The following is a 17,180-nucleotide window of genomic DNA, read 5'->3' on the forward strand; positions in this document are numbered from 1 at the left end:
AAGAAGTGATTTTAACACATTTTTGCTCATATTGATGATGGTCTAATCAATAGATTATCACTGTATTTGTTGCTAATGGTAATATACAGCAGGTTCATTAACATCCGTTAACATTTTCTACTCTTTGCAGACTATGGACACGACCACACCTGAAATAAGCACTGAATCAGCGACACGTCAAGGAACAACAGAGCAAGATACAACTGTGGAGACTACAACGCTACAATCAACGACCAAGACCTCCACCGTTCCGACAACAGAGAAAGACGCAACTGTGGTGACTACAACGCCACAAGCAACAGCTCGAACCACTACTGTCCCAACTACAGGGATAGATACGACTTTGGTGACTACAGTTGATACAACAGCACAACCAACGACCAAGACGTCCACCGTTCCGACAACAGAGAAGGATACAACTGCGGAGACTGCAGCTGCTACAACACTACAAGCAACGACTCAGACCTCAACCATTATGACAACCGTAAAAGATACAACTGTGGTGGCTACAACGCAACAAGCAACAACTCGAACCTCTACAGTTCCAACCACAGGTACAGATGGTGGAGTGGAGACTGGAGCTGCTACAACACTACAAGCAACGACCCAGACCTCAACCAGTATGACAACAGAAAAAGATACAACTGTGGTGACTACAACAGCACAATCGACGGCCAAGACGCCCACCGTTCTGACAACAGAGAAAGATACGACGCCACAAGCAACAACTCGAACAACTACAGTTCCAACCACAGGGATAGATACGACTGTGGTGACTACAGTTAATACAACACCACAAATAACAACCCGAACCACTGATGTTCCAGCAACAGAGAAAGGTACAACAGGAGCTGTTACAACGCCACGTGTAACAAGAGGAGTCACCACAGCCCTTACAACAGAGAAAGAGACAACGGTAGTGACTGAAGCTGATACAACACCACAAGCGACGGCCCAGACCCCAACTGTTCAGACAACAGAGAAAGATACAACTGTAGCAACAACAGCAACAACGCCACATGTAACAACTCAAATCACTGCAGTTGCAACCACAGAGGTAGATACAACTGCGGTGACTAATACTGTGACAACACCACAAGTAAGACAGGGAGACGTTACAACACCACAAGTAACAACAAAAGACGTTCAAACACCACAAGTAACAACGGGATACGTTACAACACCACAAGTAACAACAGCAGCTGTTACAACACCACAAGCAACAACGGGAGACGTCACAACACCACAAGTAACAACAGCAGCTGTAACAACACCACAAGCAGCAACTGGAGACGTTACAACACCACAACGAACAACGGGAGCCGTTACAACACCACAAGTAACACCAGGAGCCGTTACAACACCACAAGTAACAACGGGAGCAACTACAGCTCCTACAGATAGGGATACAACAGTGCTGACTACATTGGCTAGAACACCACAATTACCAACAAAAACCACTGCAGTTTCAACAACAGAGGAACTTACAACTGGGGTGACTACAGCTCCTACAATACCACAAGGAACGACCCAGGCCCCAACAGTTGTAACAACAGAAAAGGATACAACTGTGATGACTACAGTTGCTTCAACGCCACAAGTAACGACCCGAACCACTAAAGTGCTTACAACAGAGAAGGAAACGACTGTAGCAAGTGCAGCTGCTACAACACCACGCGCGACGACCCAGGCATCAACTGTTATGACAATGCAGAAAGATACAACTATGGTAACAACAGCTGTGACAACACCTAGAGCGACAGCTGTTCCAATAACATGGCTAACAACTGCCACAACCCCAGAATTTACAACACAGACAAGTGCCCCTACAGCAGAGACGGATACAACACTAACAACACCAGACGCAATGACTCCAACTTTTAAAGTCTCAACAACAGAGAGGGCGACAACTATGATGACTGCAGCTACAACACTAAAAGCAACGACCCAGACTCCAAATGTTCTAACAACAAAGAAGGAAACAACTGTGGTCACTACAACTGCTACAACACCACAATCCACAACCCAAATGACAACTGGTTCTACCACAATTGCGACAACAGATGCCACAGCCAGGAAAGTCACGACGCCTCAGATTACAACCCAGAAAACAAGTACCCCTACAACAAAGAAAGATACAACTGTGGTTACCACAGCTGTCACAACACCTGGAGTGACAACCCGTACAACAACTATTCCAACAACCCCACCAATTACGACCCAAATGTCAACAACTGCTCCTACAACAACACGAAGGATTACAACTGCTACAACCCCACAAATTACTAGCCAAATGACATCAAGTGCTACTACAACAACAGAGAAAGATACAACTGTGTTAACTACATCTGTTACAACCCCACCCATTACGACTCAAATGACAACTAGTCCCACAACAATGAAGGTGACAGCTGCAACAACACAACAGATTACAACCCAAACTACAAAACAACCTTCCACAACTCCAACAACCACAGCAGCGATGACGACAACCCCCAAAGTTTGTAACTCCGGCTGTGACGAGAATGCGGATGTTTTGTCAGATGGCACTTGTCAGTGTAGACAGGGGTTCAGCGGCAATGGAGCGACATGCGAGCTTGGTGAGTACCTGATTTTTAATTGTAAATTGTTAATTGAAACTCTCCGCTGATTCTATACAGTACACACGTAAACCATAAGTTTTTCCAGTCAATCGTCAAGTTATTGAATAATTTAACACATAAACATGGTAAGACAAAGTACTTAAGGTCCAGCAGGGCTCTAGTTCACGAGAAGCATTGCCATCGTTTGACTGAGAATGTTGCATTAAGATTGTCTTACATATGTTTTACATCTGTCTTCCAGTTGGAAGCGGGTTTTCCCAGTCCTTGAGATTTACAGACAAGACGTACAGCGCTACACTGGCAGACTGCACCTCCGATGACTTCGTCACGACCAAGGCTGAACTAGAGACAGCAGTGAGTCCGCTGTTTTATACTGATCAGTTTATAGACTGCATGTTTCCTTTCTCTATTTCATTGCTTACATCAGCATTGGCATAATGCACATGTATCAGCAATTACTCCTTGCAATATTTGGTGAAAGCTGTTTTGCTGTATTTGCTAACTTATGTGGTTCTGATTTGTTGTTTTGTTTTGACCACAAGGTGACAGCGGCTTATTCTGTAAGCAACATTTCTGCCGATGTGTACTCAGTGACCATCACTGATTTTTCAAGCGGTAGTTTGATCGTGAGTATGACTACAACCACCAACCCGGCTGCCGGAATCACAACCGATGCGCTGGACACAGCTTTGAAGTCTTCTTTTGGTGACGACCTGGAAGTCAACACAACAGGTCAGTTGCTTAGTCTGTGATAACATCAAAACACAGTTTGGCTGAATTGGACATGACATCCAGGACAATAGCACTGCATCGTTCTCTTCGTCTTCCTGCCCAAGGTAGAGATCATCAAAAATCCCCGTGTTCAGTATTCAATAACTTGTCAAATCTTGCCATTGCATGCATTGACTATTGAAGATAATTCCTTTTCCATCAATTTCAGAAATTTCCATAACATTGCCTACCACGTTACCAGACACTGCAGCATCACCAACGACTACACTCAAGGCAGCGACAAAGGTAAGATTCCAGACAGTGGAAGTGCATGGACTCAGACCTTCATAGTTCATCCATCATTAATATCATATTAATCATTGCATGTGCATAATGCTTTAGGATAGAGGAGATTTGAACATACGCCTTACTCATACAATACCTGTTGCAGATAACAATGCCCTCAATTGTGCTGTTCCATCACATGGCCAACTGTAAAGCGCATATTCTACTTGTTGTTCTTTTTCATATCAATAAACCTTCTTGTTACCTAACCCCTTAACCAATGGAGAATTGATAACCAAATGGCTACTTCAGTGTGATATATTTTCTGGCTGGTAAGTAAATTTGGTTACTCTCACCGATATTATTCTAAAGATTTCACTGGGGGAATTTGGACAGGTGAAGGGCCAAGCAATGGCATTGGTTTTTATCTTGAAAAGTTCAGGCAGATGTTAATTTGTCATGTTTTTTTTTAAATTCTTTTCCCACTTATTCTATCTTCAACCAAGATAATTGCACTTAAGTGCATGGTGGAGGGGAAAACATGAAATGATAAGACCTTGCTTTGTTTAGATGCAGTTTATGTATCATTCTCATGATTTGGTATTTTAGCGCTGTGTTTATTGGAATGACTATACAAATAAAGTCAAAAACATTTCCCATCTTTTGCAGATGATGACTGTCATCCCGCCTGCAATAGCCACTGCATCGTCGACAATAAGTCAAAGTACAACAATGGCACCGACCACAAAAGCCTTAACAACTGACATTACAACATTGAGTACAACATCATTAGACACCACCAAGCCTGATAAAACTACCAAGCAACATTCAACCACTGAGAACATTATGATGACATTCCCATCAACAACAGAGAATATTTCAACAGAAGTTACAGCCAAATCCAAGACTACAGCACCAGTTACCACAAGTCAGAAAACTGCGGAGACAACCACAACTTCAACTGCTGGCATTACAACCAGGGAGGATCCTACAACCAAGGCAATGACTACATCAACAAGATCCACCACTGGAGTGAAAGAAAATACTGGGTCCACTACAATTCAGTTAACAATGCCACAGGCAGCCTCAACAATTCATACTTCTAAAGGTTCTACAAAAGAACACACAACCATGGTTATCTACACCACAGCAACCTCTTACCAACATACATTTGTACCTTCATCTTCCCAGGAGCCAATTACTGCTGCCAAAACTACAGAGGCCGCAGCTGAAGTATCAACAACTGAAGTAGATGCGACTACCGTGATCCCTACCACAGATGCAACCCATGTTACATCTGGTGTGACAACCATCCTACCAACAACAGAAGGTAACAAACAAATAGTTTTGAGGAGTTCTTCACAACATGTCTTACTCAAAACATGACACTGACTGCTTTAATTCATCAACGGCACATTTTTGTCTATACCTGTAAAGAGGAAGAAACTAATCTTGATGAATTGAATTTCCATCTTTTATTTGTAATGTGGTGTGATGATTTATTTACTGTATTCAACCCATTAGAAGCCTCAGAAGTCATTAATCTCATTTTCTTCACTTTTCTTTGATCTGTAATCACAACAGTTCATCGTCCCACATTGATGTCATTGACCTTGCTAGGCAGACCGGCTGTCTATGGACTGCACCACACTACTTAATGAAAGAATGTCTTGTATCCATCTTTCTTAAGCATAATGAGCTGTGAGGATAAGTACAGTGTATTCATATAGTCTATAGTCTGCTGTTGTTAAATCATTCTCATTTTTGCCATATTACTTTGATCTCATCTCTGCAGTTACAACACCAAAAGCAACAAGCCAGACTACAACAGTTCCAGCAACAAAGGGTGCAACAATCAGCACAACTGATGTAACAACAGTGCCAACAACAGAAATGGACACCACAGTTGAACCTACAACTTTTAAGACAACAACAGAAACAACTTCAGCCCCGACTACAACAATCGGGACAACAGATGTAACAACAGAGCCAACAGCGATCACAACAGATGTAACGACAGATATGGACACCACAGCCAAACCTACAACTCCTGGGACCTCAACAGAATCAACTTCAGCCCCAATGACAACGATCAGGACAACAGATGTAACAACAGAGTCAACAACGCAAACTGACACCACAGTTGAACCTTCAAAACCCACAACAGAATCAATTTTAGCAACAACAACTCAAACAACCACTGCAGCCAAACTAAGCACTCCAGGACCAGTCACAGAGTCAATAGTGACAACAATGCTACCATCAACTGAAGGTATGACCCTAATCTTCTTGCTACCAATTTTTTACAACATCCTTTCATATAATCTATGATCACTTTCCCCCGTTCCATGGTTCTGAAACAGCATTCATGTTTATCAATCAAATTGAAATCATTGTCATGATCTTTCTGTCATGATGTGAACATTTTTCCCTCTTTTCCATCTGTGAATGATTCATTTCCATTGCATGTAAATGTGTGACAATCTTAAAGACCGAGCATTCGTTCTTTTGCATCTCCTGCTCAATCAGAAGGCCACAAGCATGTGCAGGTTATTGATCTGATTTTCTCTTTCTGACAACAGTGCCAACAACAGAAATGGACACCACAGTTGAGCCTACAACTCTTAAGACGACAACAGAAACAACTTCAGCCCCGACGACAACAATCAGGACAACAGTTGAAACAACACAGCCAACAACAGAAATAGACACCACAATGAAGCCTACAACTCTCAAGACGACAACAGAAACAACTTCAGCCCCGACGACAACAATCAGAACAACAGATGTAACAACAGAGCCAACAACAGAAATGGACACCACAATGAAGCCTACAACTCTTAAGACGACAACAGAAACAACTTCAGCCCCGACGACAACAATCAGAACAACAGATGAAACGACACAGCCAACAACAGAAATGGACACCACAATGAAGCCTACAACTCCACGGATCACAACGCAAACAACTTCAGCCCCGACGACAACAATCAGGACAACAGTTGAGCCTACAACAGAAATAGACACCACAATGAAGCCTACAACTCTTAAGACAAAAACAGAAACAACTTCAGCCCCGACAACAACAATCGGGACAACAGATGTAACAACACAGCCAACAACAGAAATAGACACCGCAATGAAGCCTACAACTCTTAAGACGACAACAGAAACAACTTCAGCCCTGACGACAACAATCAGAACAACAGATGTAACAACACAGCCAACAACAGAAATGGACACCACAATGAAGCCTACAACTCTCAAGACGACAACAGAAACAACTTCAGCCCCGACGACAACAATCAGAACAACAGATGTAACAACAGAGCCAACAACAGAAATGGACACCACAATGAAGCCTACAACTCTCAAGACAACAACAGAAACAACTTCAGCCCCGACGACAACAATCAGGACAACAGATGTAACAACACAGCCAACAACAGAAATGGACACCACAATGAAGCCTACAACTCCACGGATCACAACGCAAACAACTTCAGCCCCGACGACAACAATCAGGACAACAGTTGAGCCTACAACAGAAATAGACACCACAATGAAGCCTACAACTCTTAAGACAAAAACGGAAACAACTTCAGCCCCGACGACAACAATCGGGACAACAGATGTAACAACACAGCCAACAACAGAAATAGACACCACAATGAAGCCTACAACTCTTAAGACGACAACAGAAACAACTTCAGCCCTGACGACAACAATCGGGACAACAGATGAAACAACACAGCCAACAACAGAAATGGACACCACAATGAAGCCTACAACTCTTAAGACGACAACAGAAACAACTTCAGCCCCGACGACAACAATCAGGACAACAGTTGAGCCTACAACAGAAATAGACACCACAATGAAGCCTACAACTCCGCGGATCACAACGCAAACAACTTCAGCACCGACGACAACAATCAGGACAACAGTTGAGCCTACAACTCCTAGTACTTCAGCACCAATGACAGAGATAATGACAGAACTGCCAACGACAATACTGGAAACAACATTACTGCCAACAACAGGTAGCCTTCTGTTCTTGCAATGTCTTTACTTCATTAACGTTGCAATTAGCTTTTCCTCAAAAGGAGAACTTCTCCCTCAGTGTACTATAGCCTGTAGTCTGTTGCAGACTCCTGCTGGCTCTCTTTTTCTAGGTTGACCCGATGAAGAACGAAATTTGATAAGATAACTGTACTTAAAAGAAAACACCCACCGGGAGTCTGCGATTGAGGTTAAGTATACTGCACAAAATAGACTGTGATCTCATAGCCACGGCCACCTGCAAGTTTATAATCTCATTGTGTTCCTGTTTCTTTCATCTGTCACCTCAGAACTTCCAACAACAGAACTTCCAACAACAGAAGCAACGACCCGCATCACTACAGTCCCAACAACACAGGAAAAAACCTTGGCAACAACAGCTGCTACAACACCAAGACCAACAACTCACATTACTACAGTTCCAACAACAAAGGATACAACTGTGGTGACAACAGCTTCTACAACAACACCAGGAGCAACAACCCGCGCCACAACTGCTCTGACAACAAAGAAGGAAACAACTGTGGCGGCTACAACTTCCCAAGTAACAACTCAAGCAACAACGATTTTTACGACAGTAAAGGCAACAACGCCACAGATTACAACCCAAACGACAAGTGCTCCTACAACAACAAATAAATATACAACTGTGGTAACCACAGCTGCGACGACACCTGGAGTGACGACCCAAACAACTGTTCCAACCACAGCAAGGATAACAACTGCTACAACCCTACCAATTACAACCCAAGTGATAACAAGTGCTCCTACAACAACACAGAAAGATACAACTTTGTTAACTACGGCTGTTACAACACCAAGGATGACAACACAAACAACCCCACAAATTACAACTCAAATGACAACTAGTCCAACAACAGAGAAGACTACATCTACCACAACAGTTACAACACAACAGATTACAACCCAGAAAACAAGTGCTCCGACAACAAAGAAAGATACAACTGTGGTCACCACTGCTGTGACAACACCTGGAATGACAACCCTTACAACAACTGTTCCAACAACCCCACCAATTACGACCCAAATGTCATCAAGTGCTCGTACAATAACACGGAAAGATACAACTGTGTTAACTACATCTGTTACAATCCCACCCATTACGACTCAAATGACAACTAGTCCTACAACAATGAAGACAACAGCTGCCACAACAACAAAAGTCACAACATCACAGATTACAACCCAAACTAGTACAACACAACCTACTACAACTCCCAGGACTACAACGGTGATGACAACACCCCCAGCAGTTTGTAACTCGGGTTGTGATGAGCATGCAGATGGCCTGTCAAATGGCACCTGTCAGTGCAGAAAAGGGTTCAGCGGCAATGGAACAACATGCGAGCTTGGTGAGTACCTGCTACTTCTAACTTCTCCCTGTTCAACTGACCCCTTGACAGCAAATTTGCATAGACAGTAGGGAGAAAGTAATCAAGCTCCACGCATTTGAACCTGCAAGCTGGTCCTATCCCCGAAATGCTTAATATGCATGATTGAAATAGTCAGATGTGGATGGACGAAGTGTTATTGTTAACATGTAATCAGGCCTGCCAGAAACGTGACTCTCTGAATTTTTGTTGTTGTTGTTGCTTTCTTTTTGCTACAAAAGACTTACTACTTGTATCATCTGCCTTCCAGTTTCCAGCGGTTTTTCCCAGTCCGTGCGGTTTACAGGCTTAACTTACCGCGCCACACTGGCTGACTGCACGTCTGATGACTATGTGGCGACCAAGGCTCAACTGGAAACCACAGTGCGTCATTCTTTTCTACATATTATTAACCAGTTTAAGGATTACAAATTTAAAGCACACAGTGACCTTTCTGATAAAGTGCTGTGTAATTTGTGGACTAAGCGCCTTGTAGGTCAGCTTTTGCATCTTTATCATCATCATCTGTTGGTCCACTGAGTCAGGTTCAGCCACTGCACAATTTTCTTTGAAAATGGTTCAGTGGGCCATACTGTGCCCAGGTTTTCTATGTCCCTTATGATGGCTCCATAGATGCCTTAGGGATGCCTCTTAACTGTATAGTATGCTATATGAAGGAGTTTTGCTTTGCTGTTTTCTTCAGGTAACAGAGATCTATTCTGACACCTCCATTGCTGCCCAGCTGTACTCAGTGACTGTAACAGATTTTTCAAGCGGCAGTTTGATAGTACAAATGACAGTCACCACAGACCCCGCTGCTGGGATCACCTACGATGTCCTGGAAGCCGCTTTCATCTCTTCAGTTGGCATTAACCTGGATGTCAATACAACAGGTCAGTTGCTAAGCAATAACAGCAAATATTGCTAAATATCCAACATGATTCCTTGTTGTTCTATTGCTTCTTTTCTCTTATGTGATGGTTGTAGCTGTGTGTGTTGTATTGAATCTTAAAATGACAGTTATGATTTCAAAGATAATTATTTTTATTTGTATATTCATTTGCAGAGATTTGCTATTCAAGTCATTGCTCCAATGGTGGGAGCTGTCAAGTTGGCAATGTGTCCAGGAGTTGCGAGTGAGTGCAATAAGTTCATTATATCACATAAAAATGTCAAAATATTGTTCTTAATGGCACTGCATTATTTGCACTGCATTATTTAGGTCATACTATACTTAATGATTCGGTCAAAATTTAATATTCTAAATCAGTTTCATTCATATCAAAGGTCTTGGATTATGTTCACTTTGCAAATTTTCTTTTCTGGCAAAGAAATGATCAAGTAAATCTGAATTTACCTGCAATTAAGGGTCATTACTGACTTCTAACAAAGCCTCTATGTACATGTGCATGTATGTTGCAAACTGACGACTTGTTTTAATTTATTTGGTGGATGCTGTTTCAGGTGCTCGATGTACTACACTGGCGAGAAATGTGAGACTCAAGTGCTGGGTAAGAAGAACATAAAACTCAATACTATATGTAAGGTAGCAATTACTCAAGCAGCTGGATAAAATGTGGAACCGGTCAGATGTTTCAGACAGCATCTGCTGTCTTTTGTCAGTGACTGACGCTGTCTTTTGTCAGTCAATGACGACAGACTGCGGATGCTGTCTGAAATGTTTGATGGATGTCCAGCCTTCATCTGGATATCTAACCTTCATCAACAACTCAATACCTTGTGTCTACAGTTATGCTATAATGATTATACAATAATGATTGTGTTCATTTAGGGCGTTTGTGGGGGAAACATGTACATGTACTGATCAGTCCAATTATGGTAAAACTGATTCAGAATTAAATTTTTTCTATTTGCACTTGTTTGTTGACTAGATGGTCAGTATGGTGAGTGGAGTTCCTGGAGCAACTGTCTGTCCACCTGTGGACAAGGATCACAGATTCGCACACGGCAGTGTGACAGCCCGCCCCCCTCTGGCAACAGGCGTTACTGCAATGGATCCTCGGTGGAATTCCGGGCTTGTGATTTGCCAGACTGTCCCAAAGGACGTAAGTATGGTGTTTGCCAATCAGCTTTCTTGCTTTAGTGTTGCTGTATTTACAAAAGGACTTCCACTGTGACAATGTCTCTTTTCTCGAGTAAAAAATATTGCATTTTGTCTCTTACTTGAAGCCATTTCATCTTTTATGGTTGATCTTGAATCAAATCATCCTGGTCAAACTCAATTTGTAATCATTGATAACTTTACTATAGGACATAGAAAATGATCAATCATGGTCTAAGAAACATGTTATTTTTTTCCTAATGGTGTAGTTACAAAACAACCAATGGCATACATACCATTTATCTATTTATTTCTGTTTTCTTTATACAGGGTAGGCACGCTCAGTGCTAAACACACTGCTTTACAGGCGTGCCCTGTACTCTTTGACTAGTACTTATGGAAATTAACTTATCAATCATGTTCACTTTGCAGACATTGACTGGTGTACTGCTGAAGAGGACCGCTGCTCCCAAACCTCCGGAGCTGGAAACTGTTTTCTTGTAGCCCCAGACTACGACTGCTACTGTGACCATGGCTACGAGATGATCCTCAGCAGCAACGACACAGAATTTGTCAGATGCCAAGGTAAGTCAATTATTGCCATCTAAAGTGAGTGACCTCATACAATGTACGATTGTATCTGAAGGTTGAGGAAGATCTGATCGATAAAACTATAGGATAAACACATGTCAGGCATATATCAAGATCTCTGTTGGATTGTGCTTCTGAGTTGGAACCAACACAATAGAAAGATGTGGTTTATGTTACTCTGACAGTAGACTGAGTAGAGGCACGAGATTGTCGTAAAAGGAATCGTATCTTTGGATATGATGTAATGTGACATATATCTGGTTACCAGTAACAACAAAAAAATGCATCACAAGGAAGACTACTAATGATTTGAATCCTTTTGTTCTTCAAGATATGGACGAATGTGCACTTGGCTGGGATCACTGTGAACCTGACTTTGCCACATGCACCAACACAATCGGAGGCTACACCTGTACGTGCAAGGCTGGCTACAAAGGAGACGGCTTCCAATGTCAAGGTACGAGACGCACAGAAACTACACATGCCCAATGCACTGTGCCAAACACTCATATCACTTGACAAGACTCAATCTCATTAGATACTCACTGTAAACCATCGTATTTATTGTGTCTATCATAACTATCAAGTCCAAGAACATTCAGTCACAACTACAGACTGCATTGCAATGATTACCATCACACTTAGTGGTGGGAAGTCACAAATGGGTTATAAATCACTTTTTAATTGAGACTGATGCTTGATTTTTTTCACCTGCTTCCACAGACATTGATGAGTGTCAGCAGCAATCAAACACCACCCGTTGCGATCCACATGCGTCGTGTGTGAACACTGAAGGCAGCTACAACTGCACCTGTAACCTAGGATACCACAGCACCTCCCAGCAAGGAACCGGCTTCGTGGGGCAGTGTAGAGGTACGATTTCATAAATGGACATGTTCATAATGTGTGTCATTGCAATAATTTGTGTGTGAATGTGTATGTATGTATGTGTGTGTGTGTGTGTGTGTGCGTCTATGTGTGAGAGTGTATATATCTTTGTGTGTGCGTGTGTGTGTTAATGTATGTGGGAATTCCACATTGCATCTTACATTCGTCAGTCACTAGTTCTTAAAGTTATAAATAATGCACATGATACACTAATGTCATATTTGAAACTATTTCTAAACATCATCTCTTATATTTCCCTGCAGAGAATAGATTGTTTCCCTTTGGAGAGGAGACAAATGACAAGCTACTAGACATCACACCAGGGAATGGGGAGGTCATATCCTCTCCCATCAAAGTACCATATGGACTTCCAGTGCCGGGGGGTCTCTGCAATGACCTTTGTGTAAGGCTTTTTGCTCTTTGTACCTTTCTTAAACCTAAAAGTATTCCTTAACATTACACTGTTAATGATGGAACTCTTTTTGTGTCAAAGTAGATGAATTCTTCTTGGCAGTCATTAGCTTGTTTTTATGATTACAGGTTCTTAATTAATTTGTCATGTGATATCAAACTTTGAGACTAAATTGTGTTTATTTTACACTGTACTTTTTAAAAACAGTGTTCACTAATTTAAACTAATTAAAACTATGTTAAACTGACACAACAACATAAAGATATGGCATCAGATGGACGATATGTGTTCTTCGGATAAATGAGTTTTTGTGTCTGTTTCTTTTGGTGATTACATGTGACCTATAGGTCACAGAGAATGGCCTCATAGTTGCCACTAATGGTGAGAACTACTACGGAATTCCTGGTCTGCGCAACCCAGGGCCGTTAAGCCAAGTGCTGGGGAAGGAGACGGACCTCTGTGCAATATTTTCCCCATTCTGGGCCAACAATCGCTTCAGTCAACTGCTGCCAGGGATGGCACCAAAGGTAACAGTCTAAGTTGTAATTTGATCGGTACACATACAGTACATATATACACATATATACACATATATACACATATATACACATATATACACATATATACACATATATACACATATATACACATATATATACATATATATACATATATATATATATATATATATATATATATACATATATACATATATACATATATACATATATATACATATATATATATATATATATATATATATATATATATATATATATATATATATATATACATACATACATACATACATACATACATACATACATACATACATACATACATACATACATACATATATATATATATATATATATATATATATATATATATATATATATATATATATATATATATATATATATATATATATATATATATATATATATATATATAACTTTATTGCAAGTTCATGCCCGAAGGCTAATTGCAGACAAACATGGAAATACATGGGAATCAAAAATAGTTATCTAGACTACTATCAAAGTTCTAAGTTAACTAAGGTTGACTATGGTTGGGTTTGACTTCTTTTTTGAAGGCAGTGGAAAATGAAGAGACCCACGTTTTTTATCGTAAGTGGGTTTGTTGATTTTAGTAGTGATATGGATTTTTGTAAGCTATTCAAATGGTAAAAGCTAGGAGAATTAACGGAAGCTGTTTTATATAAATCGTTTCTTTCGGCCTCATATAGAGGGCATTGGCAAATGAAATGTATTTCATTTTCCACTGCGTTCATTGTACAAAACTTACACATTCTCTCGTGAGCGGGCAGCTTATATATATATATATATATATATATATATATATATATAAAATTGTATATATATATGGACTGAGTTTACAAAATGTTGGGTTCATTTGAACATAATTGTACATAGTTTTTACGCAAAAGCTGAAAATCCTATCATTCCTATGGCAACCAGATAAATTAAGTGCTACCAAAAAAATCTTATTACATGGCAACCAGATAAATCAAGTGCTGCATTAGCATGAAAGTTCATCTGAGTTGGTTAAGTACACGAGAAATAAACAAGTGCTGCATTGTAGTGCCACGATCAACTGTAACAAGCTGCTTTGTCATGTATGTTACAGGTTTGGTTCAACACATACACTGCAGATGAACCTGTGACAGGGTTAGTGAACTCTGCCATCCAACGAACCAAGCCATCATCTGGGAACTTCACGGCTGCTTTCGTCTTTATTGCGACATGGCAGAAAATGGTCCCTCCATGGCTAGCTGACAGTACTGAGGTAACAAAGCTTTTCAGAAGCTAGAACAGTATTGAAAAATCTCATTTGTTGCTACGTCAATATGTACTTGACAGGGAACCATGACAAGGAAAAAACATCACACTAATCTGATGCTGTTGTTGAATGAGAAAAACAAATATGGCATAGGAAACCTGGCCTGTATGCAGCAGTTACACACTGCTGTTTTTACGTGAGAAATAAGATAGATTCAGACTATCTTATACAATCTATATACATCATGTCAACAAACACTGATATTGTTTTCTATTGTATCGTTTAACACTCTGCAGGAGAACACATTTCAAGCAGTTGTGGCCACTGACTTCTACCACACGTACGTCATGTACCGGTACAGAGACAGGTATATGACATGGGTCCCAGTCCTGCCTCTGCTTGTTTACTACCTCGATGGCTACCCCGTAAGAATAGGCTATGCGGTCAGGACAGCGAGCAGCACGTATTCCATAGAAGACCCTAACTCAGCCTGGTGGAGTCGTAGTAACAACGACATCAACGCGTACCGTGTGAGCCAAAAAGTCAGTCAGACGACTGGGAAACAAGGCCAGATTTTCTACCAGGTGGACAACAATGGGGACGACTACATCAATGCCAGGCTTGCATGTGACAACTGGGCAAGGGTTAGTATAGACAACATTTATTGTTTTTTATCATTGAGACCTTCTTAAATCATTACTGTCTGTCTGCTGCATTACCTGGGAGGGCCAGATTGTGATATGGGCAACTGGCAGAATAACTGTTCACATTATCTGGCAAGGTCATCACAATGTTGTATAATGGTAGATTTTGGTTTCAACATCACTCTTCTTACTGTTGATTAAAGTACCAGTGACTTAAAGTGTCCTTTAACTGCGAAATTGATCTTTTTTTTTTTAAATTTCCTGTTTAGGACGAGCCAGATGTATCCAACTATGCCCCTAACTTAATCGGAACGTGTCCAAGATATTTTCGGCAAGCGAGGGCTGAGTCTGGCCGCTGGATTTTAACAAGTGCCAACTGCTTTTCCAAGGCCTTTACCTTATCCACAGGTAGGTTGATGTTTGTATTCAGGTGATTAAGTTGCATTCCCAGTGCAGTAAAACATCTTCATAAAGTTTTGTCAGACTTGCATCTTAAGATAAGCTTCAGAATCTATCAGCAATTTCAGAATCAAAAATTCATTCATTTTTGTCAATATCTACTTGTTATGTTTGGCTAATTTGTGGCTCCTTTTTTCATGATAAAGCAGGCTATATTCCTTAAGTATCTATCTACTCTGTATTAGCTGTTTTGGTACTCATGTACAAATGTAGCTTACATGTTTAAATTGTCATTTATTCTAAATAGAGTAACGTTACATGTACACGTATTACTAAAAACAAACATTATCACTTACAATACCTGGAATCCTGTATGCTCTCCATTCAGGTGGTAACTACGAGTGCTGTTATAACAAGGTTGGAGCCCTGATTGACTCTGTCAGCAGGTTTGGGTCTGGAGCTGGGTTCCTGCATCGGTACAGGAAGGTATGTATGGTTACTGCCTGGAACTTGTATTTTCAACTAACAGAATTGAACATTATTTTACAAATGAATCCTAACTACAATCTATACTATCCTCTTCAACTACTGTTAGCTTGCTTTATCTTTACAGAACAATAGAATGATTTACCAAATGCATATTTTCTACGGTACGTAACTCCATAAAGAGATTATCAAACTGACAGAAAATAATGTGAAAACTTGCTCTGTGCTCCAGCCGCTGTATTCAAACATGTCATAATAATGGTATATCAATAATAATACGTTTTGCCCCACAGGATATGAACACTAATAGCACCTACTACAAAAATGACTACTTGCCTCGAATCTGGTGCTGTGAGATGTCGGGAGACGATAACTTCTGCTCTAAATTCAGGAGGAAGAGACCAATAGCCTCATCAGGGAACTACCGCCATACTGTGCAGGGTAAGATTGTATAAACAAGTATATGACAAGTTATGCAGCCTTCGGAAAATATCTTCAAACTGTATGGATCATCAACTATTAGTTACTCAAGCAACTGGATTGTCATTTGTTGATCATCATTCTAAACATTGTTCAGTAGGCCATTGGTTGACAGAATAATCACAAAGTGCATACTTACATGTTATTTTGGTTTTGTATCATTTAGTAATTTGAGTAATTTAATTTGTAAAGCACATTGAAGAATGCCTTTAGTGTTCATTTGTATTGCATACCTGGTAACCCCGCTCAACGACGTAACACAGCAGGTTTTGTACTAAAGACTACAAGCTGCATATCCAGACAGATTTATTTAAGGCGACAAGTATCCCCCTGTTTGAATAACAAACATACAAACAAACAAAT

The 17,180-nt window shown here is 40.6% G+C and overlaps 1 protein-coding gene and 1 long non-coding RNA gene across 5 annotated transcripts in view; one reads left to right on the forward strand and one right to left on the reverse strand.

Moving 5' to 3' along the window:
• LOC136433230 (serine-rich adhesin for platelets-like) overlaps positions 1 to 17,180 on the forward strand; it is a 38,970-nt gene that overhangs the window by 10,482 nt on the left and 11,308 nt on the right. Inside the window, exons 5-28 of one of the 4 annotated variants that reach the window (XM_066425230.1) lie at positions 131 to 2,600; positions 2,845 to 2,957; positions 3,146 to 3,335; positions 3,544 to 3,620; positions 4,269 to 4,598; positions 4,791 to 4,929; positions 5,395 to 5,871; positions 6,182 to 7,642; positions 7,952 to 9,034; positions 9,324 to 9,436; positions 9,756 to 9,945; positions 10,119 to 10,188; positions 10,517 to 10,563; positions 10,945 to 11,118; positions 11,547 to 11,699; positions 12,037 to 12,162; positions 12,429 to 12,578; positions 12,857 to 12,996; positions 13,353 to 13,532; positions 14,656 to 14,814; positions 15,105 to 15,452; positions 15,722 to 15,860; positions 16,240 to 16,337; positions 16,631 to 16,778. In XM_066425230.1, coding sequence (XP_066281327.1) covers positions 131 to 2,600; positions 2,845 to 2,957; positions 3,146 to 3,335; positions 3,544 to 3,620; positions 4,269 to 4,598; positions 4,791 to 4,929; positions 5,395 to 5,871; positions 6,182 to 7,642; positions 7,952 to 9,034; positions 9,324 to 9,436; positions 9,756 to 9,945; positions 10,119 to 10,188; positions 10,517 to 10,563; positions 10,945 to 11,118; positions 11,547 to 11,699; positions 12,037 to 12,162; positions 12,429 to 12,578; positions 12,857 to 12,996; positions 13,353 to 13,532; positions 14,656 to 14,814; positions 15,105 to 15,452; positions 15,722 to 15,860; positions 16,240 to 16,337; positions 16,631 to 16,778 — 8,575 coding nt within the window. Of the gene's footprint in view, positions 1 to 130; positions 2,601 to 2,844; positions 2,958 to 3,145; positions 3,336 to 3,543; positions 3,621 to 4,268; positions 4,930 to 5,394; positions 5,872 to 6,181; positions 7,643 to 7,951; positions 9,035 to 9,323; positions 9,437 to 9,755; positions 9,946 to 10,118; positions 10,189 to 10,516; positions 10,564 to 10,944; positions 11,119 to 11,546; positions 11,700 to 12,036; positions 12,163 to 12,428; positions 12,579 to 12,856; positions 12,997 to 13,352; positions 13,533 to 14,655; positions 14,815 to 15,104; positions 15,453 to 15,721; positions 15,861 to 16,239; positions 16,338 to 16,630; positions 16,779 to 17,180 lie in introns of all 4 variants that reach the window. The other 3 variants (XM_066425220.1, XM_066425210.1, XM_066425240.1) reach the window with 3 other exon arrangements.
• Positions 2,597 to 16,787, reverse strand: LOC136433564 (uncharacterized). The gene is made up of 3 exons (XR_010755640.1): positions 16,674 to 16,787; positions 16,213 to 16,319; positions 2,597 to 3,316 (listed from the first exon to the last, which is right to left on the reverse strand). It is a non-coding gene; the product is annotated as an uncharacterized lncRNA (long non-coding RNA).

This window comes from Branchiostoma lanceolatum, chromosome 1 (assembly GCF_035083965.1).
Source record: "Branchiostoma lanceolatum isolate klBraLanc5 chromosome 1, klBraLanc5.hap2, whole genome shotgun sequence".
NCBI lineage: Eukaryota > Metazoa > Chordata > Leptocardii > Amphioxiformes > Branchiostomatidae > Branchiostoma > Branchiostoma lanceolatum.